The sequence below is a fragment of the Carcharodon carcharias genome, chromosome 9 (genome assembly GCF_017639515.1).
Source record: "Carcharodon carcharias isolate sCarCar2 chromosome 9, sCarCar2.pri, whole genome shotgun sequence".
NCBI classification, from domain to species: Eukaryota; Metazoa; Chordata; class Chondrichthyes; order Lamniformes; family Lamnidae; genus Carcharodon; species Carcharodon carcharias.
This window is the reverse complement of record NC_054475.1, coordinates 63,741,833-63,768,819: the sequence shown is the minus strand read 5'-3', so window position 1 is coordinate 63,768,819 and position 26,987 is coordinate 63,741,833. Positions and strand designations below refer to the sequence as shown.

General features: G+C 48.6%; 1 protein-coding gene across 1 annotated transcript; it reads left to right on the top strand.

Moving 5' to 3' along the window:
• Positions 1–10,690: 10,690 nt before the first annotated feature.
• LOC121282423 (histone H1, gonadal-like) lies at positions 10,691–13,172 on the top strand (the record flags this gene model as incomplete). Its single annotated transcript, XM_041196138.1, has 3 exons — positions 10,691–10,747; positions 11,610–11,960; positions 12,960–13,172. Coding segments are annotated over 3 exons (621 nt in total), but the record flags the coding sequence as incomplete, so codon positions are not given.
• Positions 13,173–26,987: the final 13,815 nt, after the last annotated feature.

The following is a 26,987-nucleotide window of genomic DNA, read 5'->3' as shown; positions in this document are numbered from 1 at the left end:
AGAGACTCTGAAAGAGAGAGAGCGATAGAGAGAGACTCTGAAAGAGAGAGAGCGATAGAGAGAGACTCTGAAAGAGAGAGAGCGATAGAGAGAGACTCTGAAAGAGAGAGAGCGATAGAGAGAGACTCTGAAAGAGAGAGAGCGATAGAGAGAGACTCTGAAAGAGAGAGAGCGATAGAGAGAGACTCTGAAAGAGAGAGAGCGATAGAGAGAGACTCTGAAAGAGAGAGAGCGATAGAGAGAGACTCTGAAAGAGAGAGAGCGATAGAGAGAGACTCTGAAAGAGAGAGAGCGATAGAGAGAGACTCTGAAAGAGAGAGAGCGATAGAGAGAGACTCTGAAAGAGAGAGAGCGATAGAGAGAGACTCTGAAAGAGAGAGAGCGATAGAGAGAGACTCTGAAAGAGAGAGAGCGATAGAGAGAGACTCTGAAAGAGAGAGAGCGATAGAGAGAGACTCTGAAAGAGAGAGAGAGATAGAGAGAGACTCTGAAAGAGAGAGAGAGAGAGAGAGACTCTGAAAGAGAGAGAGAGAGAGAGAGACTCTGAAAGAGAGAGAGAGAGAGACTCTGAAAGAGAGAGAGAGAGAGACTCTGAAAGAGAGAGAGAGAGACTCTGGAAGAGAGAGAGAGAGAGACTCTGAAAGAGAGAGATAGAGAGACTCTGAAAGAGAGAGATAGAGAGACTCTGAAAGAGAGAGAGAGAGAGACTCTGAAAGAGAGAGAGAGAGAGACTCTGAAAGAGAGAGAGAGAGAGACTCTGAAAGAGAGAGAGAGAGAGAGACTCTGAAAGAGAGAGAGAGAGAGACTCTGAAAGAGAGAGAGAGAGAGACTCTGAAAGAGAGAGAGAGAGAGACTCTGAAAGAGAGAGAGAGAGAGACTCTGAAAGAGAGAGAGAGACTCTGAAAGAGAGAGAGAGACTCTGAAAGAGAGAGAGACTCTGAAAGAGAGAGAGACTCTGAAAGAGAGAGAGACTCTGAAAGAGAGAGAGACTCTGAAAGAGAGAGAGACTCTGAAAGAGAGAGAGAGAGAGAGACTCTGAAAGAGAGAGAGAGAGAGACTCTGAAAGAGAGAGAGAGAGAGACTCTGAAAGAGAGAGAGAGAGAGACTCTGAAAGAGAGAGAGAGAGAGACTCTGAAAGAGAGAGAGAGAGAGACTCTGAAAGAGAGAGAGAGAGAGACTCTGAAAGAGAGAGAGAGAGAGACTCTGAAAGAGAGAGAGAGAGAGAGACTCTGAAAGAGAGAGAGAGAGAGAGACTCTGAAAGAGAGAGAGAGAGAGATCTGAAAGAGAGAGAGAGAGAGACTCTGAAAGAGAGAGAGAGAGAGACTCTGAAAGAGAGAGAGAGAGAGACTCTGAAAGAGAGAGAGAGAGAGACTCTGAAAGAGAGCGAGAGACTCTGAAAGAGAGAGAGACTCTGAAAGAGAGAGAGACTCTGAAAGAGAGAGAGACTCTGAAAGAGAGAGAGAGAGAGAGACTCTGAAAGAGAGAGAGAGAGAGACTCTGAAAGAGAGAGAGAGAGAGACTCTGAAAGAGAGAGAGAGAGAGACTCTGAAAGAGAGAGAGAGAGAGAGAGACTGAAAGAGAGAGAGAGAGAGACTCTGAAAGAGAGAGAGAGAGAGACTCTGAAAGAGAGAGAGAGAGAGACTCTGAAAGAGAGAGAGAGAGAGAGACTGAAAGAGAGACACAGGCCGAGACTCTGAAAGAGAGACACAGGCCGAGACTCTGAAAGAGAGACACAGGCCGAGACTCTGAAAGAGAGACACAGGCCGAGACTCTGAAAGAGAGACACAGGCCGAGACTCTGAAAGAGAGACACAGGCCGAGACTCTGAAAGAGAGACACAGGCCGAGACTCTGAAAGAGAGACACAGGCCGAGACTCTGAAAGAGAGACACAGGCCGAGACTCTGAAAGAGAGACACAGGCCGAGACTCTGAAAGAGAGACACAGGCCGAGACTCTGAAAGAGAGACACAGGCCGAGACTCTGAAAGGGAGACACAGGCCGAGACTCTGAAAGGGAGACACAGGCCGAGACTCTGAAAGAGAGACACAGGCCGAGACTCTGAAAGAGAGACACAGGCCGAGACTCTGAAAGAGAGACACAGGCCGAGACTCTGAAAGAGAGACACAGGCCGAGACTCTGAAAGAGAGACACAGGCCGAGACTCTGAAAGAGAGACACAGGCCGAGACTCTGAAAGAGAGACACAGGCCGAGACTCTGAAAGAGAGACACAGGCCGAGACTCTGAAAGAGAGACACAGGCCGAGACTCTGAAAGAGAGACACAGGCCGAGACTCTGAAAGAGAGACACAGGCCGAGACTCTGAAAGAGAGACACAGGCCGAGACTCTGAAAGAGAGACACAGGCCGAGACTCTGAAAGAGAGACACAGGCCGAGACTCTGAAAGAGAGACACAGGCCGAGACTCTGAAAGAGAGACACAGGCCGAGACTCTGAAAGAGAGACACAGGCCGAGACTCTGAAAGAGAGACACAGGCCGAGACTCTGAAAGAGAGACACAGGCCGAGACTCTGAAAGAGAGACACAGGCCGAGACTCTGAAAGAGAGACACAGGCCGAGACTCTGAAAGAGAGACACAGGCCGAGACTCTGAAAGAGAGACAGAGGCCGAGACTCTGAAAGAGAGACAGAGGCCGAGACTCTGAAAGAGAGACACAGGCCGAGACTCTGAAAGAGAGACACAGGCCGAGACTCTGAAAGAGAGACACAGGCCGAGACTCTGAAAGAGAGACACAGGCCGAGACTCTGAAAGAGAGACACAGGCCGAGACTCTGAAAGAGAGACACAGGCCGAGACTCTGAAAGAGAGACAGAGGCCGAGACTCTGAAAGAGAGACACAGGCCGAGACTCTGAAAGAGAGACACAGGCCGAGACTCTGAAAGAGAGACACAGGCCGAGACTCTGAAAGAGAGACACAGGCCGAGACTCTGAAAGAGAGACACAGGCCGAGACTCTGAAAGAGAGACACAGGCCGAGACTCTGAAAGAGAGACACAGGCCGAGACTCTGAAAGAGAGACACAGGCCGAGACTCTGAAAGAGAGACACAGGCCGAGACTCTGAAAGAGAGACACAGGCCGAGACTCTGAAAGAGAGACACAGGCCGAGACTCTGAAAGAGAGACAGAGGCCGAGACTCTGAAAGAGAGACAGAGGCAGAGACTCTGAAAGAGAGACAGAGGCAGAGACTCTGAAAGAGAGACAGAGGCAGAGACTCTGAAAGAGACAGAGGCCGAGACTCTGAAAGAGACAGAGGCAGAGACTCTGAAAGAGACAGAGGCAGAGACTCTGAAAGAGACAGAGGCAGAGGCTCTGAAAGAGACAGAGGCAGAGGCTCTGAAAGAGACAGAGGCAGAGGCTCTGAAAGAGACAGAGGCAGAGACTCTGAAAGAGACAGAGGCCGAGACTCTGAAAGAGACAGAGGCCGAGACTCTGAAAGAGACAGAGGCAGAGTGAGAGGCAGATTCAGAGGCTCTGAAAGAGACAGAGGCAGAGTGAGAGGCAGAGGCAGAGGCTCTGAAAGTGAGAGAGACTGAGGCAGAGACTCTGAAAAGAGAGATAGAGAGAGATACAGAGACAGAGGCAGAGACTCTGAAAGAGAGAGAGTGAGAGAGATGAGAGGGACTCTAAGAGAGAGAGAGCGAGAGAGAGAGAGACTCTGAAAGAGAGAGAGAGAGGGAGAGAGAGAGAGAGACTCTGAAAGAGAGAGAGAGAGCGAATCTGAAAGAGAGAGAGAGAGAGAGAGAGAGAGAGTGAGACTCTGAAAGAGAGAGAGAGAGAGTGAGAGATAGAGAAAGAGCTAGAGACTCTGAAAGAGAGAGAGACAGAGGCAGAGAGTCTGAAAGAGAGAGACAGACAGAGACAGAATGCTGAAAGCGAGAGAGAGAGAGTGAGAGACAGAGGCAGAGACTCTGAAGAGCGCGAGAGAGTGAGAGACAGAGGCAGAGTATCAAAGTGAGACTCTGAAAGAGAGAGAGCGATAGAGAGAGACTCTGAAAGAGAGAGAGCGATAGAGAGAGACTCTGAAAGAGAGAGAGCGATAGAGAGAGACTCTGAAAGAGAGAGAGCGATAGAGAGAGACTCTGAAAGAGAGAGAGCGATAGAGAGAGACTCTGAAAGAGAGAGAGCGATAGAGAGAGACTCTGAAAGAGAGAGAGCGATAGAGAGAGACTCTGAAAGAGAGAGAGCGATAGAGAGAGACTCTGAAAGAGAGAGAGCGATAGAGAGAGACTCTGAAAGAGAGAGAGCGATAGAGAGAGACTCTGAAAGAGAGAGAGCGATAGAGAGAGACTCTGAAAGAGAGAGAGCGATAGAGAGAGACTCTGAAAGAGAGAGAGCGATAGAGAGAGACTCTGAAAGAGAGAGAGCGATAGAGAGAGACTCTGAAAGAGAGAGAGCGATAGAGAGAGACTCTGAAAGAGAGAGAGCGATAGAGAGAGACTCTGAAAGAGAGAGAGCGATAGAGAGAGACTCTGAAAGAGAGAGAGCGATAGAGAGAGACTCTGAAAGAGAGAGAGCGATAGAGAGAGACTCTGAAAGAGAGAGAGCGATAGAGAGAGACTCTGAAAGAGAGAGAGCGATAGAGAGAGACTCTGAAAGAGAGAGAGCGATAGAGAGAGACTCTGAAAGAGAGAGAGAGATAGAGAGAGACTCTGAAAGAGAGAGAGCGATAGAGAGAGACTCTGAAAGAGAGAGAGAGAGAGAGAGACTCTGAAAGAGAGAGAGAGAGAGAGAGACTCTGAAAGAGAGAGAGAGAGAGACTCTGAAAGAGAGAGAGAGAGAGACTCTGAAAGAGAGAGAGAGAGACTCTGGAAGAGAGAGAGAGAGAGACTCTGGAAGAGAGAGAGAGAGAGACTCTGAAAGAGAGACATAGAGAGACTCTGAAAGAGAGAGATAGAGAGACTCTGAAAGAGAGAGAGAGAGAGACTCTGAAAGAGAGAGAGAGAGAGACTCTGAAAGAGAGAGAGAGAGAGACTCTGAAAGAGAGAGAGAGAGAGACTCTGAAAGAGAGAGAGAGAGAGACTCTGAAAGAGAGAGAGAGAGAGAGACTCTGAAAGAGAGAGAGAGAGAGACTCTGAAAGAGAGAGAGAGAGAGACTCTGAAAGAGAGAGAGAGAGAGACTCTGAAAGAGAGAGAGAGAGAGACTCTGAAAGAGAGAGAGAGAGAGACTCTGAAAGAGAGAGAGAGAGAGACTCTGAAAGAGAGAGAGAGAGAGACTCAGAAAGAGAGAGAGACACTCTGAAAGAGAGAGAGACTCAGAAAGAGAGAGAGACACTCTGAAAGAGAGAGAGACTCTGAAAGAGAGAGAGACTCTGAAAGAGAGAGAGACTCTGAAAGAGAGAGAGACTCTGAAAGAGAGAGAGACTCTGAAAGAGAGAGAGACTCTGAAAGAGAGAGAGAGAGAGAGACTCTGAAAGAGAGAGAGAGAGAGACTCTGAAAGAGAGAGAGAGAGAGACTCTGAAAGAGAGAGAGAGAGAGACTCTGAAAGAGAGAGAGAGAGAGACTCTGAAAGAGAGAGAGAGAGAGACTCTGAAAGAGAGAGAGAGAGAGACTCTGAAAGAGAGAGAGAGAGAGAGACTGAAAGAGAGAGAGAGAGAGACTCTGAAAGAGAGAGAGAGAGAGACTCTGAAAGAGAGAGAGAGAGAGACTCTGAAAGAGAGACATAGAGAGACTCTGAAAGAGAGAGATAGAGAGACTCTGAAAGAGAGAGAGAGAGAGACTCTGAAAGAGAGAGAGAGAGAGACTGAAAGAGAGAGAGAGAGAGACTCTGAAAGAGAGAGAGAGACTCTGAAAGAGAGAGAGAGACTCTGAAAGAGAGAGAGAGACTCTGAAAGAGAGAGAGAGACTCTGAAAGAGAGAGAGAGACTCTGAAAGAGAGAGAGACTCTGAAAGAGAGAGAGACTCTGAAAGAGAGAGAGAGAGAGACTCTGAAAGAGAGAGAGAGAGACTCTGAAAGAGAGAGATAGAGAGACTCTGAAAGAGAGAGAGAGAGAGACTCTGAAAGAGAGAGAGAGAGAGACTCTGAAAGAGAGAGAGAGAGAGAGACTGAAAGAGAGAGAGAGAGAGACTCTGAAAGAGAGAGAGACTCTGAAAGAGAGAGAGAGAGAGACTCTGAAAGAGAGAGAGAGAGAGACTCTGAAAGAGAGAGAGAGAGAGACTCTGAAAGAGAGAGAGAGAGAGACTCTGAAAGAGAGAGAGAGAGAGACTCTGAAAGAGAGAGAGAGACTCTGAAAGAGAGAGAGAGACTCTGAAAGAGAGAGAGAGACTCTGAAAGAGAGAGAGAGACTCTGAAAGAGAGAGAGAGACTCTGAAAGAGAGAGAGAGACTCTGAAAGAGAGAGAGAGAGAGACTCTGAAAGAGAGAGAGAGAGAGACTCTGAGAGGGAGAGAGAGAGACTCTGAGAGGGAGAGAGAGAGACTCTGAGAGGGAGAGAGAGAGACTCTGAGAGGGAGAGAGAGAGACTCTGAGAGGGAGAGAGAGAGACTCTGAGAGAGAGAGAGAGAGACTGAAAGAGAGACAGAGAGAGACTCTGAAAGAGAGAGAGAGAGAGACTCTGAAAGAGAGAGAGAGAGAGACTCTGAAAGAGAGACATAGAGACTCTGAAAGAGAGAGATAGAGAGACTCTGAAAGAGAGAGAGAGAGAGAGACTCTGAAAGAGAGAGAGAGAGAGAGACTGAAAGAGAGAGAGAGAGAGAGACTGAAAGAGAGAGAGAGAGAGAGACTGAAAGAGAGAGAGAGAGAGACTCTGAAAGAGAGAGAGAGAGAGAGACTCTGAAAGAGAGAGAGAGACTCTGAAAGAGAGAGAGAGACTCTGAAAGAGAGAGAGAGACTCTGAAAGAGAGAGAGAGACTCTGAAAGAGAGAGAGAGACTCTGAAAGAGAGAGAGAGACTCTGAAAGAGAGAGAGAGACTCTGAAAGAGAGAGAGAGACTCTGAAAGAGAGAGAGACTCTGAAAGAGAGAGAGACTCTGAAAGAGAGAGAGACTCTGAAAGAGAGAGAGAGAGAGACTCTGAAAGAGAGAGAGAGAGAGACTCTGAAAGAGAGAGATAGAGAGACTCTGAAAGAGAGAGAGAGAGAGACTCTGAAAGAGAGAGAGAGAGAGACTCTGAAAGAGAGAGAGAGAGAGAGACTGAAAGAGAGAGAGAGAGAGACTCTGAAAGAGAGAGAGAGAGAGACTCTGAAAGAGAGAGAGAGAGAGACTCTGAAAGAGAGAGAGACTCTGAAAGAGAGAGAGAGAGAGACTCTGAAAGAGAGAGAGAGAGAGACTCTGAAAGAGAGAGAGAGAGAGAGACTCTGAAAGAGAGAGAGAGAGACTCTGAAAGAGAGAGAGAGAGAGACTCTGAAAGAGAGAGAGAGAGAGACTCTGAAAGAGAGAGAGAGAGAGACTCTGAAAGAGAGAGAGAGAGAGACTCTGAAAGAGAGAGAGAGAGAGAGACTCTGAAAGAGAGAGAGAGAGAGACTCTGAAAGAGAGAGAGAGAGACTCTGAAAGAGAGAGAGAGAGAGACTCTGAAAGAGAGAGCGAGAGAGAGACTCTGAAAGAGAGAGAGAGAGAGACTCTGAAAGAGAGAGAGAGAGAGACTCTGAAAGAGAGAGAGAGAGAGACTCTGAAAGAGAGAGAGAGAGAGACTCTGAAAGAGAGAGAGAGAGAGACTCTGAAAGAGAGAGAGAGAGAGACTCTGAAAGAGAGAGAGAGAGAGACTCTGAAAGAGAGAGAGAGAGAGACTCTGAAAGAGAGAGAGAGAGAGACTCTGAAAGAGAGAGAGAGAGAGACTCTGAAAGAGAGAGAGAGAGAGACTCTGAAAGAGAGAGAGAGAGAGACTCTGAAAGAGAGAGAGAGAGAGACTCTGAAAGAGAGAGAGAGAGAGACTCTGAAAGAGAGAGAGAGAGAGACTCTGAAAGAGAGAGAGAGTGAGACTCTGAAAGAGAGAGAGAGTGAGACTCTGAAAGAGAGAGAGAGTGAGACTCTGAAAGAGAGAGAGAGTGAGACTCTGAAAGAGAGAGAGAGTGAGACTCTGAAAGAGAGAGAGAGTGAGACTCTGAAAGAGAGAGAGAGTGAGACTCTGAAAGAGAGAGAGAGTGAGACTCTGAAAGAGAGAGAGAGTGAGACTCTGAAAGAGAGTGAGTGAGACTCTGAAAGAGAGAGAGTGAGACTCTGAAAGAGAGAGAGTGAGACTCTGAAAGAGAGAGAGTGAGACTCTGAAAGAGAGAGAGTGAGACTCTGAAAGAGAGAGAGTGAGACTCTGAAAGAGAGAGAGTGAGACTCTGAAAGAGAGAGAGTGAGACTCTGAAAGAGAGAGAGTGAGACTCTGAAAGAGAGAGAGAGAGACTCTGAAAGAGAGAGAGAGAGACTCTGAAAGAGAGAGAGAGAGACTCTGAAAGAGAGAGAGAGAGACTCTGAAAGAGAGAGAGAGAGACTCTGAAAGAGAGAGTTTGAGACTCTGAAAGAGAGAGAGTGAGACTCTGAAAGAGAGAGAGTGAGACTCTGAAAGAGAGAGAGTGAGACTCTGAAAGAGAGAGAGAGAGACTCTGAAAGAGAGAGAGAGAGACTCTGAAAGAGAGAGAGAGAGTCTCTGAAAGAGAGAGAGACTCTGAAAGAGAGAGAGAGAGACTCTGAAAGAGGGAGAGTGAGACTCTGAAAGAGAGAGAGAGAGAGAGAGAGAGAGAGTCTGAAAGAGAGAGAGAGAGAGAGAGAGAGACTCTGAAAGAGAGAGAGAGAGAGAGAGAGAGAGACTCTGAAAGAGAGTGCGGCAGAGACTCTGAAAGAGAGTGCGGCAGAGACTCTGAAAGAGAGTGCGGCAGAGACTCTGAAAGAGAGTGCGGCAGAGACTCTGAAAGAGAGTGCGGCAGAGACTCTGAAAGAGAGTGCGGCAGAGACTCTGAAAGAGAGTGCGGCAGAGACTCTGAAAAGAGAGAGAGAGGCAGAGACTCTGAAAAGAGAGAGTGCGGCAGAGACTCTGAAAAGAGAGAGTGCGGCAGAGACTCTGAAAGAGAGTGCGGCAGAGACTCTGAAAAGAGAGGGTGCGGCAGAGACTCTGAAAAGAGAGGGTGCGGCAGAGACTCTGAAAAGAGAGGGTGCGGCAGAGACTCTGAAAAGAGAGAGTGCGGCAGAGACTCTGAAAAGAGAGAGTGCGGCAGAGACTCTGAAAAGAGAGAGTGCGGCAGAGACTCTGAAAAGAGAGAGTGCGGCAGAGACTCTGAAAAGAGAGAGTGCGGCAGAGACTCTGAAAAGAGAGAGTGCGGCACAGACTCTGAAAAGAGAGAGTGCGGCAGAGACTCTGAAAAGAGAGAGTGCGGCACAGACTCTGAAAAGAGAGAGTGCGGCACAGACTCTGAAAAGAGAGAGTGCGGCACAGACTCTGAAAAGAGAGAGTGCGGCACAGACTCTGAAAAGAGAGAGTGCGGCACAGACTCTGAAAAGAGAGAGTGCGGCACAGACTCTGAAAAGAGAGAGTGCGGCACAGACTCTGAAAAGAGAGAGTGCGGCACAGACTCTGAAAAGAGAGAGTGCGGCACAGACTCTGAAAAGAGAGAGTGCGGCACAGACTCTGAAAAGAGAGAGTGCGGCACAGACTCTGAAAAGAGAGAGTGCGGCACAGACTCTGAAAAGAGAGAGTGCGGCACAGACTCTGAAAAGAGAGAGTGCGGCACAGACTCTGAAAAGAGAGAGTGCGGCACAGACTCTGAAAAGAGAGAGTGCGGCACAGACTCTGAAAAGAGAGAGTGCGGCACAGACTCTGAAAAGAGAGAGTGCGGCACAGACTCTGAAAAGAGAGAGTGCGGCACAGACTCTGAAAAGAGAGAGTGCGGCACAGACTCTGAAAAGAGAGAGTGCGGCACAGACTCTGAAAAGAGAGAGTGCGGCACAGACTCTGAAAAGAGAGAGTGCGGCACAGACTCTGAAAAGAGAGAGTGCGGCACAGACTCTGAAAAGAGAGAGTGCGGCACAGACTCTGAAAAGAGAGAGTGCGGCACAGACTCTGAAAAGAGAGAGTGCGGCACAGACTCTGAAAAGAGAGAGTGCGGCACAGACTCTGAAAAGAGAGAGTGCGGCACAGACTCTGAAAAGAGAGAGTGCGGCACAGACTCTGAAAAGAGAGAGTGCGGCACAGACTCTGAAAAGAGAGAGTGCGGCACAGACTCTGAAAAGAGAGAGTGCGGCACAGACTCTGAAAAGAGAGAGTGCGGCACAGACTCTGAAAAGAGAGAGTGCGGCACAGACTCTGAAAAGAGAGAGTGCGGCACAGACTCTGAAAAGAGAGAGTGCGGCACAGACTCTGAAAAGAGAGAGTGCGGCACAGACTCTGAAAAGAGAGAGTGCGGCACAGACTCTGAAAAGAGAGAGTGCGGCACAGACTCTGAAAAGAGAGAGTGCGGCACAGACTCTGAAAAGAGAGAGTGCGGCACAGACTCTGAAAAGAGAGAGTGCGGCACAGACTCTGAAAAGAGAGAGTGCGGCACAGACTCTGAAAAGAGAGAGTGCGGCACAGACTCTGAAAAGAGAGAGTGCGGCACAGACTCTGAAAAGAGAGAGTGCGGCACAGACTCTGAAAAGAGAGAGTGCGGCACAGACTCTGAAAAGAGAGAGTGCGGCACAGACTCTGAAAAGGGAGAGTGCGGCACAGACTCTGAAAAGGGAGAGTGCGGCACAGACTCTGAAAAGGGAGAGTGCGGCACAGACTCTGAAAAGGGAGAGTGCGGCACAGACTCTGAAAAGGGAGAGTGCGGCACAGACTCTGAAAAGGAGAGTGCGGCACAGACTCTGAAAAGGGAGAGTGCGGCACAGACTCTGAAAAGGGAGAGTGCGGCACAGACTCTGAAAAGGGAGAGTGCGGCACAGACTCTGAAAAGGGAGAGTGCGGCACAGACTCTGAAAAGGGAGAGTGCGGCACAGACTCTGAAAAGGGAGAGTGCGGCACAGACTCTGAAAAGGGAGAGTGCGGCACAGACTCTGAAAAGGGAGAGTGCGGCACAGACTCTGAAAAGGGAGAGTGCGGCACAGACTCTGAAAAGGGAGAGTGCGGCACAGACTCTGAAAAGGGAGAGTGCGGCACAGACTCTGAAAAGGGAGAGTGCGGCACAGACTCTGAAAAGGGAGAGTGCGGCACAGACTCTGAAAAGGGAGAGTGCGGCACAGACTCCTGAAAAGGGAGAGTGCGGCACAGACTCTGAAAAGGGAGAGTGCGGCACAGACTCTGAAAAGGGAGAGTGCGGCACAGACTCTGAAAAGGGAGAGTGCGGCACAGACTCTGAAAAGGGAGAGTGCGGCACAGACTCTGAAAAGGGAGAGTGCGGCACAGACTCTGAAAAGGGAGAGTGCGGCACAGACTCCTGAAAAGGGAGAGTGCGGCACGGACTGTGAAAAGGGAGAGTGCGGCACGGACTGTGAAAAGGGAGAGTGCGGCACGGACTGTGAAAAGGGAGAGTGCGGCACGGACTGTGAAAAGGGAGAGTGCGGCACGGACTCTGAAAAGGGAGAGTGCGGCACGGACTCTGAAAAGGGAGAGTGCGGCACAGACTCCGAAAAGGGAGAGTGCGGCACAGACTCTGAAAAGGGAGAGTGCGGCACAGACTCTGAAAAGGGAGAGTGCGGCACAGACTCCGAAAAGGGAGAGGGCGGCACAGACTCCGAAAAGGGAGAGGGCGGCACAGACTCCGAAAAGGGAGAGGGCGGCACAGACTCCGAAAAGGGAGAGGGCGGCACAGACTCCGAAAAGGGAGAGGGCGGCACAGACTCCGAAAAGGGAGAGGGCGGCACAGACTCCGAAAAGGGAGAGGGCGGCACAGACTCAGAAAAGGGAGAGTGCGGCACAGACTCCGAGAAGGGAGAGTGCGGCACAGGCTCCGCAAAGGGAGAGTGCGGCACAGGCTCCGAAAAGGGAGAGTGCGGCACGGACTCTGAAAAGGGAGAGTGCGGCACGGACTCCGAAAAGGGAGAGTGCGGCAGAGGCTCCGAAAAGGGAGAGTGCGGCACAGACTCCGAAAAGGGAGAGTGCGGCACAGACTCCGAAAAGGGAGAGTGCGGCACAGACTCCGAAAAGGGAGAGTGCGGCACAGACTCCGAAAAGGGAGAGTGCGGCACAGACTCCGAAAAGAGAGAGTGCGGCACAGACTCCGAAAAGAGAGAGTGCGGCACAGACTCTGAAAAGAGAGAGTGCGGCACAGACTCTGAAAAGAGAGAGTGCGGCACAGACTCTGAAAAGAGAGAGTGCGGCACAGACTCTGAAAAGAGAGAGTGCGGCACAGACTCTGAAAAGAGAGAGTGCGGCACAGACTCTGAAAAGAGAGAGTGCGGCACAGACTCTGAAAAGAGAGAGTGCGGCACAGACTCTGAAAAGAGAGAGTGCGGCACAGACTCTGAAAAGAGAGAGTGCGGCACAGACTCTGAAAAGAGAGAGTGCGGCACAGACTCTGAAAAGAGAGAGTGCGGCACAGACTCTGAAAAGAGAGAGTGCGGCACAGACTCTGAAAAGAGAGAGTGCGGCACAGACTCTGAAAAGAGAGAGTGCGGCACAGACTCTGAAAAGAGAGAGTGCGGCACAGACTCTGAAAAGAGAGAGTGCGGCACAGACTCTGAAAAGAGAGAGTGCGGCACAGACTCTGAAAAGAGAGAGTGCGGCACAGACTCTGAAAAGAGAGAGTGCGGCACAGACTCTGAAAAGAGAGAGTGCGGCACAGACTCTGAAAAGAGAGAGTGCGGCACAGACTCTGAAAAGAGAGAGTGCGGCACAGACTCTGAAAAGAGAGAGTGCGGCACAGACTCTGAAAAGAGAGAGTGCGGCACAGACTCTGAAAAGAGAGAGTGCGGCACAGACTCTGAAAAGAGAGAGTGCGGCACAGACTCTGAAAAGAGAGAGTGCGGCACAGACTCTGAAAAGAGAGAGTGCGGCACAGACTCTGAAAAGAGAGAGTGCGGCACAGACTCTGAAAAGAGAGAGTGCGGCACAGACTCTGAAAAGAGAGAGTGCGGCACAGACTCTGAAAAGAGAGAGTGCGGCACAGACTCTGAAAAGAGAGAGTGCGGCACAGACTCCGAAAAGAGAGAGTGCGGCACAGACTCCGAAAAGAGAGAGTGCGGCACAGACTCCGAAAAGAGAGAGTGCGGCACAGACTCCGAAAAGAGAGAGTGCGGCACAGACTCCGAAAAGAGAGAGTGCGGCACAGACTCCGAAAAGAGAGAGTGCGGCACAGACTCCGAAAAGAGAGAGTGCGGCACAGACTCCGAAAAGAGAGAGTGCGGCACAGACTCTGAAAAGAGAGAGTGCGGCACAGACTCTGAAAAGAGAGAGTGCGGCACAGACTCCTGAAAAGAGAGAGTGCGGCACAGACTCTGAAAAGAGAGAGTGCGGCACAGACTCTGAAAAGAGAGAGTGCGGCACAGACTCTGAAAAGAGAGAGTGCGGCACAGACTCTGAAAAGAGAGAGTGCGGCACAGACTCTGAAAAGAGAGAGTGCGGCACAGACTCTGAAAAGAGAGAGTGCGGCACAGACTCTGAAAAGAGAGAGTGCGGCACAGACTCTGAAAAGAGAGAGTGCGGCACAGACTCTGAAAAGAGAGAGTGCGGCAGAGACTCTGAAAAGAGAGAGTGCGGCAGAGACTCGGAAAAGAGAGAGTGCGGCACAGACTCGGAAAAGAGAGAGTGCGGCACAGACTCGGAAAAGAGAGAGTGCGGCACAGACTCGGAAAAGAGAGAGTGCGGCACAGACTCGGAAAAGAGAGAGTGCGGCACAGACTCGGAAAAGAGAGAGTGCGGCACAGACTCTGAAAAGAGAGAGTGCGGCACAGACTCTGAAAAGAGAGAGTGCGGCACAGACTCTGAAAAGAGAGAGTGCGGCACAGACTCTGAAAAGAGAGAGTGCGGCACAGACTCTGAAAAGAGAGAGTGCGGCACAGACTCTGAAAAGAGAGAGTGCGGCACAGACTCTGAAAAGAGAGAGTGCGGCACAGACTCTGAAAAGAGAGAGTGCGGCACAGACTCTGAAAAGAGAGAGTGCGGCACAGACTCTGAAAAGAGAGAGTGCGGCACAGACTCTGAAAAGAGAGAGTGCGGCACAGACTCTGAAAAGAGAGAGTGCGGCACAGACTCTGAAAAGAGAGAGTGCGGCACAGACTCTGAAAGAGAGTGCGGCACAGACTCTGAAAGAGAGTGCGGCACAGACTCTGAAAGAGAGTGCGGCACAGACTCTGAAAGAGAGTGCGGCACAGACTCTGAAAGAGAGTGCGGCACAGACTCTGAAAGAGAGTGCGGCACAGACTCTGAAAGAGAGTGCGGCACAGACTCTGAAAGAGAGTGCGGCACAGACTCTGAAAGAGAGTGCGGCACAGACTCTGAAAGAGAGTGCGGCAGACTTGAAAGAGAGAGCGGCACAGACTCTGAAAGAGAGTGCGGCACAGACTCTGAAAGAGAGTGCGGCACAGACTCTGAAAGAGAGTGCGGCACAGACTCTGAAAGAGAGTGCGGCACAGACTCTGAAAGAGAGTGCGGCACAGACTCTGAAAGAGAGTGCGGCACAGACTCTGAAAGAGAGTGCGGCACAGACTCTGAAAGAGAGTGCGGCACAGACTCTGAAAGAGAGTGCGGCACAGACTCTGAAAGAGAGTGCGGCACAGACTCTGAAAGAGAGTGCGGCACAGACTCTGAAAGAGAGTGCGGCACAGACTCTGAAAGAGAGTGCGGCACAGACTCTGAAAGAGAGTGCGGCACAGACTCTGAAAGAGAGTGCGGCACAGACTCTGAAAGAGAGTGCGGCACAGACTCTGAAAGAGAGTGCGGCACAGACTCTGAAAGAGAGTGCGGCACAGACTCTGAAAGAGAGTGCGGCAGAGACTCTGAAAGAGAGTGCGGCAGAGACTCTGAAAGAGAGTGCGGCAGAGACTCTGAAAGAGAGTGCGGCAGAGACTCTGAAAGAGAGTGCGGCAGAGACTCTGAAAGAGACAGCGGCAGAGACTCTGAAAGAGACAGCGGCAGAGACTCTGAAAGAGACAGCGGCAGAGACTCTGAAAGAGACAGCGGCAGAGACTCTGAAAGAGACAGCGGCAGAGACTCTGAAAGAGACAGCGGCAGAGACTCTGAAAGAGACAGCGGCAGAGACTCTGAAAGAGACAGCGGCAGAGACTCTGAAAGAGACAGCGGCAGAGACTCTGAAAGAGACAGCGGCAGAGACTCTGAAAGAGACAGCGGCAGAGACTCTGAAAGAGACAGCGGCAGAGACTCTGAAAGAGACAGCGGCAGAGACTCTGAAAGAGACAGCGGCAGAGACTCTGAAAGAGACAGCGGCAGAGACTCTGAAAGAGACAGCGGCAGAGACTCTGAAAGAGACAGCGGCAGAGACTCTGAAAGAGACAGCGGCAGAGACTCTGAAAGAGACAGCGGCAGAGACTCTGAAAGAGACAGCGGCAGAGACTCTGAAAGAGACTGAGGCAGAGACTCTGAAAGAGACTGAGGCAGAGACTCTGAAAGAGACTGAGGCAGAGACTCTGAAAGAGAGAGAGACAGACAGAGCAGAGACTCTGAAGAGAGAGAGAGTGAGAGTGAGAGACAGAGACAGAGACTCTGAAAGAGACTGAGGCTGAGACTCTGAAAGAGAGAGAGACAGACAGAGCAGAGACTCTGAAGAGAGAGAGAGTGAGAGTGAGAGACAGAGACAGAGACTCTGAAAGAGAGAGAGAGTGAGAGAGAGAGTGAGAGAGAGAGAATCTGAAAGAGTGTGAGAGAGAGAGAGAGACACACAGAGACAGAGGCATAGTCTCTGAAAGAGAGAGAGAGTGAGAGACAGAGACAAATGCAGAGACTCTGAAAGAGAGAGAGAGAGAGACAGAGTGAGAGACAGAGGCAGAGACAATGGTAGAGACTCTGAAAGGGAGAGAGTGCGAGGGAGAGAGACTCTGAAAGAGAGTGCGAGATATAGAGAGACTCTGAAAGGGAGAGAGTGTGTGAGAGAGAGAGACTCTGAAAGAGAGTGAGTGAGTGAGAGAGAGAGAGAGAGAGCGACTCTGAACGAGAGTGAGAGAGAGAGGAGAGATAGACTCTGAATGAGAGAGAGAGTGTGAGAGACAGAGACAGGCAGAGACTCTGAAAGTGAGAGAGAGTGAGAGTGAGAGACAGAGGCAGAGACTCTGAAAGAGAGAGGGTGAGAGACTGAAAGAGTGTGAGAGTCATAGAGAGAGCGACTCTGAACGAGAGTTAGAGAGAGAGAGAGGAGAGATAGACTCTGAATGAGTGAGAGAGAGTGAGAGACAGAGGCAGAGACTCTGAAAGAGAGAGAGAGTGTCAGAGAGAGACAGAAGCAGAGACTCTGAAAGAGGGAGAGAGAGAGTGAGAGACAGAGACAGAGACTCTGAAGAGAGAAAGTGAGAGACAGAGACTCTGAAAGAGAGAGAGAGTGAAAGACAGAGGCAGAGACTCTGAAAGAGAGAGAGAGAGAGAGAGTGAGAGACAGAGCAGAGACTCTGAAAGAGAGAGAGAGACAGAGAGACAGAGAAAGAGGCAGAGACTCTAAGAGAGATAGAGAGAGAGTGAGAGACAAGGCAGAGACTCTGAAGAGAGAGAGAGTGAGAGACAGAGCAGAGACTCTGGAGAGAGAGAGAGAGAGAGAGAGTGAGAGTCAGAGACAGAGACTCAGAGAGAGAGAGTGAGAGGCAGAGACTCTGAAAGAGAGAGAGAGAGAGAGAGAGTGAGTGAGAGACAGAGCAGAGACTCTGAAGAGAGAGAGAGAGTGAGAGAGACAGAGGCAGAGAGTCTGAAAAAAGAGAGAGAGAGAGAGAGAGAGTGGGAGTGAGATTGAGAGACAGAGACTCTGAAAGAGAGAGAGAGAGAGAGAGACAGACAGAGACAGAGGCAGAGACTCTGAAAGAGAGAGAGAGAGTGAGACAGAGACCCTGAAAGAGAGAGAGAGAGAGAGAGAGAGAGAGAGAGTGTGAGACAGAGCCTGAGGCAGAGACTCTGAAAGAGAGAGAGAGAGAGAGACAGAGAGAGACAGACAGATGCTATGACTCTGAAAGAGAGAGAGATTGAGAGTCAGACAGTGGCAGAGACTCAGAGATTGGGTGACACAAAGGCAGAGACTCTGAAAGAGAGAGTGCGAGAGAGAGAGAGAGACTGAAAGATTGTGAGAGAGTGAGAGAGATAGAGACTGAAAGAATGTGTGTGAGTGAGAGCAAGAGAGAGAGAGAGACTGAAAGTGTGAGAGAGTGAGAGAGAAAGACTGAAAGAGTGCAAGAGTGAGAGAGAGAGATACTCTGAAAGAGTGTGAGAGATTGAGAGAGAGAGAGAGAGACTCTGAAAGAGAGTGGGAGAGAGAGGAGAGAGAGACTCTGAAACAGAGTGAGAGAGAGAGACTCTGAAAGAATGGCTGGCTGATGTTCGGTGGTGGAGTCATTGTCCAGGGGGATTACCTTTCAATTTAATATACTGTTCACTGCTCACAATGCTGCATCCTCCACATTGGAAAGTCCAAAAGCAGATTGGATGACTGCTTTGTGGAATTCCTCGTTCAGTCCAAAAGCATGACTGAGCTTCCTGTGCCTTCTCCATTCAATTCTCACCTTGGTCTCACACTGACATTTGTGTTATAAAAACAAAAAACTGCAGATGCTGGAAATCCAAAACAAAAACAGAATTACCTGGCCAAACTCAGCAGGTCTGGCAGCATCGGCGGAGAAGAAAAGAGTTGACTTTTCAAGTCCTCATGGCCCAGTTCTGTTGAAGGGTCATGAGGACTCGAAACGTCAACTCTTTTCTTCTCTGCCGATACTGACATTTCTGTCCTCGGCATCCTGTAGTATTCTATTGAAGCTTGATGAAAGCTCGAGGAATAGCTCCTCATCTCTTGATTAGGCACATGATAACCTTTTGGACTCATTGAGTTCAACAATTTCAGAGCATAATCTCTGCTCCCCCATTTTGTTCCATGTGTCAGTTTTAATCTTGTTTTTCTTGCTTTGCTTTCATACAGCAGCTGTTCATTATTTGGCCATTTCTACCTCCTCTGAATCCATCTTTTGTTTCTTTCCTTGTCCCATTACCAGTCCCTTTGGTTCTGTCCCACCTATTATTTTGTCCAGGAGTGTTCAACCTTTTCTTTTGGCGTGTGTGGGGTGGGGGTCGGGGGGTGGGGAGGAGAGTCACATTTGCATTTTTTCTCATTCAAGGGGCAGATGAACCACACGCACGCACACACACACACACACACACACACACGCGCACAGGCTTGCCCATGCCCTGCAGCCAGCCATTCTCTGTTGGGCCCCACAGAGGCTGCACCCCGGTCCTGCAGCACCTCCCCTCTTTCTCTCCCACATGTGCTGCTGATAGCAAATGTGGGAGAGGAGTGGCTTGTGATTGGATCCTTGCAGAATCTTTGGCTCCACTTACCCGTCTTACCAACACTTTGAAAGTTTGATCTTCTGGCCATAATAGAGGGGCTTCATCAGTTGCATCTGGCCCGTGGGCCACATGTCGGACAAGCCTGCGTTTGTAATTTGATGTCTCCAGTCTTCTGTCCTAGCACAAACTTCCCCTTTCACTCTTTTTCCATCCCTCCCCATTTCACCTACATAAAAACTAATTCATTTATTATATTTCCCTGTTCTTATGAAAGGTCACATTTGAAATCTCTGACTGGATTTCCATTTGTCTCTTCAATCCTGTTCACCTTCATTGCATCCCATTTCCCTCCTGGTGTTTGACAAGGTGTTTATCAAAACTCACTTTCACAGCAGTTTTTCCTTCCTTAGCAACTGTCTCCATTTCCAACTTATCCCATGTGGATTCCAACATTGTGTTCATGACATCTTTGTCAATCCCTCCTTAGCCCCCACCTATCGCTGACCTTCTATCCAGCTTCATCTTCTCCACCCTCCTTAAACTGTATAATTTCCATCACATTTCTACTTCTCTTTAGCTCTGAAGAAGAATCATACAGACTCAAAATGTTAACTCTGTTTCCTTTCTCTCTCCACGGATGCTGTCAGACCTGATCTTTTCCAGTATTTTCTGTTTTCGTCACAATCTGAAATGTTGGCCAGAATGTTCCATCCCTGTTGGCATCAGGCATGAGTGGACAATATGGCAGGAAGACCAAAGATCAGTTTCATGCTGTTGTGAAACCAGTTTGTGATCGTCCGCTCCACCTGTCAATGGCGGGCTATCTTTCCCGCCAGTGCATGTTGGAAAATTCATTTTAATACATTTGCATCTAATTATAAGCCCTGCTAGTTGGAATCATCTCCCCACACTGGATCATCCAGACATGTCGGTGGGAAAACACCACCCCAGAATACGTCTTGACAAGTGTGATGTGCAGAAAATCGGGACTTACCATGAGGGCCTTGCTCATATTGCAGACACCAAGGAGCAGAAGATGCTGGAGCCCTACAGCTACTGGACCTGGAGGAACACATGCATTGCATGCTGGGTTGATTTATATGGACATGCCTCTGCCACGAAGCAGCTCATGGAAGGTGGAAGGCCACTGTTGATGTCTGAGGTCTGCTTTGGGACATCGGTGTCTTGGCCGATCTGCTACAGATGATCATTGAGGGAGTGGAGAGGAAGGTCTAGATTGGAAGGTGTATAGGTGGAGTGCTGGGTTGGGGGTGAGAGGGGAAGGTTTAGGATTGACTGGGAGAGGAAGGTGTACCAGGGAGATGGGAGAGGAAGGTCTAGGTTTAACTGCGAGAGGAAGGTGTGGCGGCGGGTGGGGTGAGAGAGGAAGGTCTCAGTTTGATTGGGAGAAGGTGGTGTATCGGGGGGCAGTGATGATGTTGGGAGTGGGGTAAACAATAGTGTCAGTGGGGTGTGAGGTAACGATGGTGTCAGCGTACAGTTAGGAAGTGGGAGGGAATATGGGGGAGGAGGGTGTAATGGGGAGAATGTAGTAACTGAGGAGGTAGGTGTAAGTGGGGGGGAAGGTATAAGGGAAGGAGTTCGGGGGGAGCAGAAGGACTTTGGGGAGAGGAAGGAATTCTGAGTGGGGGGAGCTGGAGTCCAGGGTAGGAAGGAGTCTGAGGGGAGGAAGGAATGAGTTTCGAGGGGGTGGCATTGGTGGTGGTATGATGCCCAGGTAAACGTGCAAGGGAGGGATCTGTGGAATTGCTGACTCCCTCCTGGGGAGCAAAATGAAGGTGGGCATTGTAGGAGGAAATGGTGAGAATGAGAGAGGGAAGGGGGATGGTGTGACAGTATCCATAGACAGGACAGTGAGGAGGCAGACATGGAGCCAGGGAGTGGGAAGGAAAAGATTGGGGAGGTCACCTGAATATCCTGGAAAGAAAAGGGTTCTGGTTGGTAGGGGACGGTGGGGAGGTGGAAGGTGATTCTGGTGGGCAGGGTTGGGGGGGAGGGGGGGGGTGGGTGTCAACAGTGATGGGGGAAAGGACATGGGTGACTGGGGGAGGGGAAGAATGGGGGACCTGAAACCACACCACCATTTCTCTGAAATTGAAAGTGAGAGGAGCCTTGTGTTGGGTGGGCACAGGCGCTTCATGGGAGTGTGATCAGTGAGTGGGCAAAGATACAGGTCAGCTCAGTTGGACAACTGAAAGAAACCCAGCAGCCAGTTTCATGATTACAGTTGATTGTGGTAGTGGACTCCAGTATTAGATACTAAACAGTACTCTGTATTAGCTAGGTTACCTGACCTAGGGGTTGAAGGTCAGAAACACATGCTAGAGCCTTCTTGATAGAATTCAGTTACTGCAGAGATGTGTTTTTCCTAACAATGTGTTATCAATAAAGTTAGCCCAGTTACAATGTCGATGGTCTGTGTGCATCACTGAAACAAAAACAAGACAAGACATGGTGTCAGAAGTAAGTTAAACCCAACAATGGAGAAAACAGAAACCACTGACAGATCTCAGTTTGGAGGGCAATCTCACCGAAAACTGGAGGTGGTTCCGGCAGCCCTTTGAGCTGTACCTCAGTGACAGGCAATGATAAAAAAGACCCTCAGGTAAAGTCTTCCATCTTCTCGTAGCAGAGGAAGCAGCCCTGAAGTCTATAACACATTCACGTTTGAAAGCGATGAGAAACGAAATGATTTGAAAGAAATAAATGGAAAAATTTGAAGTGTACTGCCTCCCTAAGAAAAATATCACATATGAAAGTTATCGATTTTTCACGTGTATGCAAGGCAGTGACAACATTAGTCAGTATGTAATTGAGCTGAGAAAATGAGCTAATTCATGTGAATATGGCGAGCTTGAAGAATCACTCATCCAAGAATTTGCAGAATCACAAATGACACTTTGAGAGAACGGCTTTTGAGAGAAGTTGACCTAACGTTGGAGAAAGCAATAAATATCTGCAGAGCAGCAGACAACAAAATGCCAGATTAAACAGATGACAGAAGATAAGCTGCACATGGTCAAGCAGTTAGATGCAGTTAAACAGAGACAGCCCCGGGAAAGGAACAAATAGACACAGTCTGAATGTAAAAAGAACAAAACTGCTATTAAAACATTTAAATGCAGCCAATGCATTTACCATATAGTTGCCCAGCCCACAGAAAGCGGTGTAAGAACTGTGATAAACTAAATCACTTCGCTAAGATGGGTAATTCGAAGAAAGTGCACACGATTGATACAGACACTGAAACTGAACTTTTTGTTGGCGCAGCAACAGCAAATTCCAAAGAAGACGAATGGAAGGTTGAGATAAAACTTGCCGACATGGTGAGTTTCAAGCTTGACACAGGTGCACAAGCAAATGCCATTCCCATAAGCTTGTATTACAGCTAACTAAAACAAAAAAGTGAAGTTATCTACTTATACAGGTGAAAAAAGTGCAGTAGAAAGCAAGTGCACACTTAAAGTGAACTACAAAAAAAAAATCAAACAGTCTCAAGCATTTCCATTCATAACAGTGAAAACTGATGCAAAACCCATTCTTGGAAACAAAGTTTGTGAAAATTTGAAACTAATCAAAAGAATAATGAATGTCACCACTGATGATATCCTGAGTGAGTATAAAGATGTGTTCCAGAGAATTGCTTGCCTAAAAGGAGAACACATCAAGATTGGCGAAACTGTGACACCCAAAATACACTCACCCAGGAAAATATACCAATAACACTGAGAGATCGACTGAAAGCAGAGTTAGACAAAATGGAGAAACTTCACACCAAGAAGATTGAAGAACCGACAAAGTGTGTTAATCCAATTGTAATTCTAGAAAAATTAGATGGGAACCTATGAGAATGTCTGGATCCCAGAGACCTAAACCAGGCAGTACAAAGAGAGAGCATTACCAACCACCCACAGTAGAAGAGATCATGTGTAAGCTAGCTGATGCTAAATACTATTCAGTGTTGGATGCGATTTCAGTCTTCTGGCAAGTCAAGCTGGATGAACTCAATTCCTATCTTTGTACCTTCAACACACCATGCAGACGATATAGGTTTTTACTCTTACCTTTTGGTATTAATTCAGTTCCAGAGGTGTTCTGTAGAATAATTAAATAGCAGTTTGAAGGGTTAGAGGGTGTGGAAACCTATATCGATGGTGTGCTGGTCTGGAGAGCCTCACTAGAAGAACAAGACAACAGACTGAGGCAGGTGCTGGCCAGAGTTAGAGAAAGGAACCTCAAATTGAAGGAGGAAAAGTGCAAAATAGTCATCATGAATTTAAGTACCTGGATCATGTGCTAACAAGTGAGGGACTGAAGCCAGACCAAAGTAAAATCGAAGCAGTCGTGAACATACCACCCCCAGAATGTAAGAAACACTTGGAGAGGCTTTTGGGAATGGTGACCCATCTTGAGAAATTCATTTTGAACATGTCAGACCTGACAGCACCCCTCAGAGAACTTCTACAAAATGATGTTGAATGGCACTGAGGACAAAGTCACCAGGAAGCTTTGACCAGTCTGAAGAGAACACTGACCCAAGCACCAGTGTTAAAGAATTATGATCAAAACAAAAAACTGTGGATGCTGGAAATCCAAAACAAAAACAGAATTACCTGGAAAAACTCAGCAGGTCTGGCAGCATCGGCGGAGAAGAAAAGAGTTGATGTTTCGAGTCCTCATGAACCTTCAATAGAACTGAGTGAATCTAAGGAGAGGGGTGAAATATAAGCTGGTTTAAGGTGGTGGGGGGGGTGTGTGGTGTGGATGTAGGGACAAGCAAGCAGTGATAGGAGCAGATAATCAAAAGATGTCACAGACAGAAGAATAAAAGAACACAGAGGCATTGAAGGTGGTGATATTATCTAAACGAATGTGCTAATTAAGAATGGATGGCAGGACATGCAAGGTACAGCTCTAGTGGGGCTAGGGTGAAATAAGACTAAAAGGGCATAAAAGATATAGATTTAAAAATAATGGAAATAGGTGGGAAAAGAAAAATCTATATAAATTATTGGAAAAAACAAAAGGAAGGGGGAAGAAACAGAAAGGGGGTGGGGATGGAGGAGGGAGTTCAAGATCTAAAGTTGTTGAATTCAATATTCAGTCCAGAAGGCTGTAAAGTGCCTAGTCGGAAGATGAGGTGCTGTTCCTCCAGTTTGCGTTGAGCTTCACTGAAAAATGCAGCAAGCCAAGGACAGACATGTGAGCAAGAGACCAGGGTGGAGAGTTAAAATGGCAAACGACAGGGAGGTCTGGGTCATTCTTGCGGACAGACCGAAGGTGTTCTGCAAAGTGGTCATCCAGTTTGCGTTTGGTCTCTCCAATGTAGAGGAGACCGACTTACTTGATCTACTTACTTGCCCTTCCCTTTGGAGACATTAATTCCATATCCTTCACTTGTGTGGGAGGCAAGGATAGTAAATATCAGTAGTTTGCATGACTGCATAAGGGGAAGAGATGCATCACAGATGAGATGGATAGAAATTTGGGGTGGAATCTTGTGGAGGCAATCTTGTCTGTCGGCTGCAGAACTGGTGAGACCCCTGCGGCCCCTTGTTTCAGGAAGGCCTGTCGCACCACAGGCTCTTGACAGGCCAGCAGTGGGCCTTCTCCAGGATCAGTGGCCCTAGTGGTGTAGGTCCCACCTGCAAAGAGCTGTTGGTCTCTATTGAACGGCTGTGCTACTGGAGAGGTGGTGGCTACTGCCAGTATGACACCCACCTGAGGCCTCAGATCATTGCTGGATTGCAGGCCAGATGTGAGTGATGGCAAGTGTGTGGTCGCAGGGGAGGAGGATCAGCAGCAAAGGCAAGGGGTGGCTTTCAGCCGGTCCCCCACTTCCCAATGTTGGGATCCTCGATCAAGCACTGAGTGCCTTTGAATGAGGGACCACTTCCCCAGGAGTCAGCAACCGAACATGCCATGTTCCCCGCAATTGGCCTGCCTGCCACAGACTTAATTGGGTGAAGGCTGGTAGGTGTCATGGTGTCCAATCTCCACCCCTCCATCATTTTCACATGGGCCATCTCTGACACTTCCCTTCCTGACCTCTCTGTCTCAATTTCTGGTGATAGACTGTCCACCAATATCCATTACAAGCCTACTGACTCCCACAGCTACCCCGACTACAGCTCCTCACACCCCGCTTGCTGTAAGGATTCCATCCCATTCTCTCAGTTCCTTTGCCTCCGTCACATCTATTCTGATGATGCTACCTTCAAAAACAGTTCCTCTGACATGTCCTCCTTCTTCCTTAACTGAGGTTTTCCACCCACTATGGTTGACAGGGCCCTCAACCGTGTCCGGCCCATCTCCCGCGCATCCGCCCTCACACCTTCTCCTCCCTCCCAGAAACATGATAGGGTCCCCCTTGTCCTCACTTATCACCCCACCAGCCTCCAAATTCAAAGGATCATCCTCCGCCATTTCCGCCAACTCCAGCATGATGCCACCACCAAACACATTTTCCCTTCATCCCCCTGGCAGCATTCCATAGGGATCGTTCCCTCTGGGACACCCTGGTCCACTCCTCCATCACCCCCTACTCCTCAACCCCCACCTATGGCACCTCCCTATGCCCACGCAAAAGATGCAACACCTGCCCCTTCACTCCTCTCTCCTCACCGTCCAAGGGCCTAAATACTCCTTTCAAATGAAGCAGCATATAACTTGCATTTCCCCCAACTTAGTCTACTCCATTTGTTTCTCCCAATGCGGTCTCCTCTACATTGGAGAGACCAAACGTAAACTGGGCGACCGCTTTGCAGAATACCTGAGGTCTGTCCGCAAGAATGACCCAAACATCCCTGTCGCTTGCCATTTTAACACTCCACCCTGCTCTTGCCCACATGTCTGTCCTTGGCTTGCTGCATTGTTCCAGTGAAGCTCAACGCAAACTGGAGGAACAGCACCTCATCTTCTGACTAGGCACTTTACAGCCTTCCAGACTGAATATTGAATTCAACAACTTTAGATCTTGAACTCCCTCCTTCATCCCCACCCCCTTTCTGTTTCTTCCCCCTTCCTTTTGTTTTTTCCAATAATTTAATGTAGATTTTTCTTTTTCCACCTATTTCCATTATTTTTAAATCTTTTATTCCCTGCTAGTCTTTCCACCCCACCCCCACTAGAGCTGTACCTTGAGTGCCCTACCATCCATTCTTAATTAGCACATTTGTTTAGATAATACCACCACCTTCAATGCCTCTGTGTTCTTTTGTCTGTGACATCTTTTGATTATCTGCTTCTATCACTGCTTGCTTGTCCCGACAACCACACCACTTCTCTCCCCCCACCCAACACCCCCCCACCTTAAACCATCTTATAATTCACTCCTCTCCTTAGATTCACTCAGTTCCGTTGAAGGGTCATGAAGACTCGAAACATCAACTCTTTTCTTCTCCGCCGATGCTGTCAGACCTGCTGAGTTTTTCCAGGTAATTCTGTTTTTGTTTTAAAGTATTATGATGTTAGTCAGCTGGTCAAGATCTCAGTAAACACTTCAAAGACTGGCCTGGGAGCTGTCCTCTTGCAAAATAAGGTATCAGTGGCATACGCTTCAAAGGCAATGTCTGAAACACAGCAATGGTATGCCCAAATAGAGAAAGAAATGTTACAATTGTGTTTGGCCTAGAACGTTTCCATCAGTCTGTCTATGACAAAAACATAGAGATAGAGACTGATTATAAGCCTCTGGAAGCTATACTTAAAAAGTCCCTGAACTGTGCACCACCAAGAATCCAAAGATTACTAATGTATCTGCATTAGTCAGAGTTAACTACAAACTGGGAAAGGAAATGTACATCACAGACACTTTGTCACATGCATACCTACCCATTACAGAGGAAGAGGATAAAGAAATGGAAGCACAGGTTCATATACTGACAAAGAACTTACCTGTGGCTGTAGCCAAACTGGATGAGATCAGGGAAGTGACTAAGAACAGTGCTACCCTGAGAAAATTACAGCAGATTGTGCAAACTGGCTGGCCCACACATCGGAGCAGAGCCCCTTCTGCTGTACAAGAGAATTGGAACTTGTGGGAGGAACTTCACGTAGCAGAAGGAGTACTTTTAAGGGAGAAAAGATCGTAATTGCTGCAGCACATACATGAAAGTCACCTCAGCATAGAAACATGCAGGAGAAGAGCTTGAGATGTAACGTATTGGCCGGGAATGGGAGCACAAATTGGGAAAATGCTGAATGCGTGTGCAGTGTGCCAAAAGTACAGTAAGTAGCAACAAAAAGAACCACTTTAACCAGTGTTCCAGAGAGGCCCTGGCAGAAAATTGGAGTGGACTTGTTCACATTTGACAACAGTGAGTACCTACTAGCAGTGGATTATTACTCAAAGTTTGCTGAGTCTGTGCCGCTGAAAATTATAGCAATAGCATCATTGTAATAAATCATTTAAAATCAGTTTTTGCTCGCCATGGCATTCCTGAAGTGCTCATCTCAGATAATGGTCCACAATTCTCAAGTGCTGAGTTTTGCAAATTTGCACAGGACTGGGGGTTTTGGCACACTACGTCAATTCCCAATATCCACAATCCAACGGAACATACAGTGCAAGACCTTAAAACACCGGTTGAAGAAGGCAAAGGCGGATGGAGGAGACCCCTACCTGACT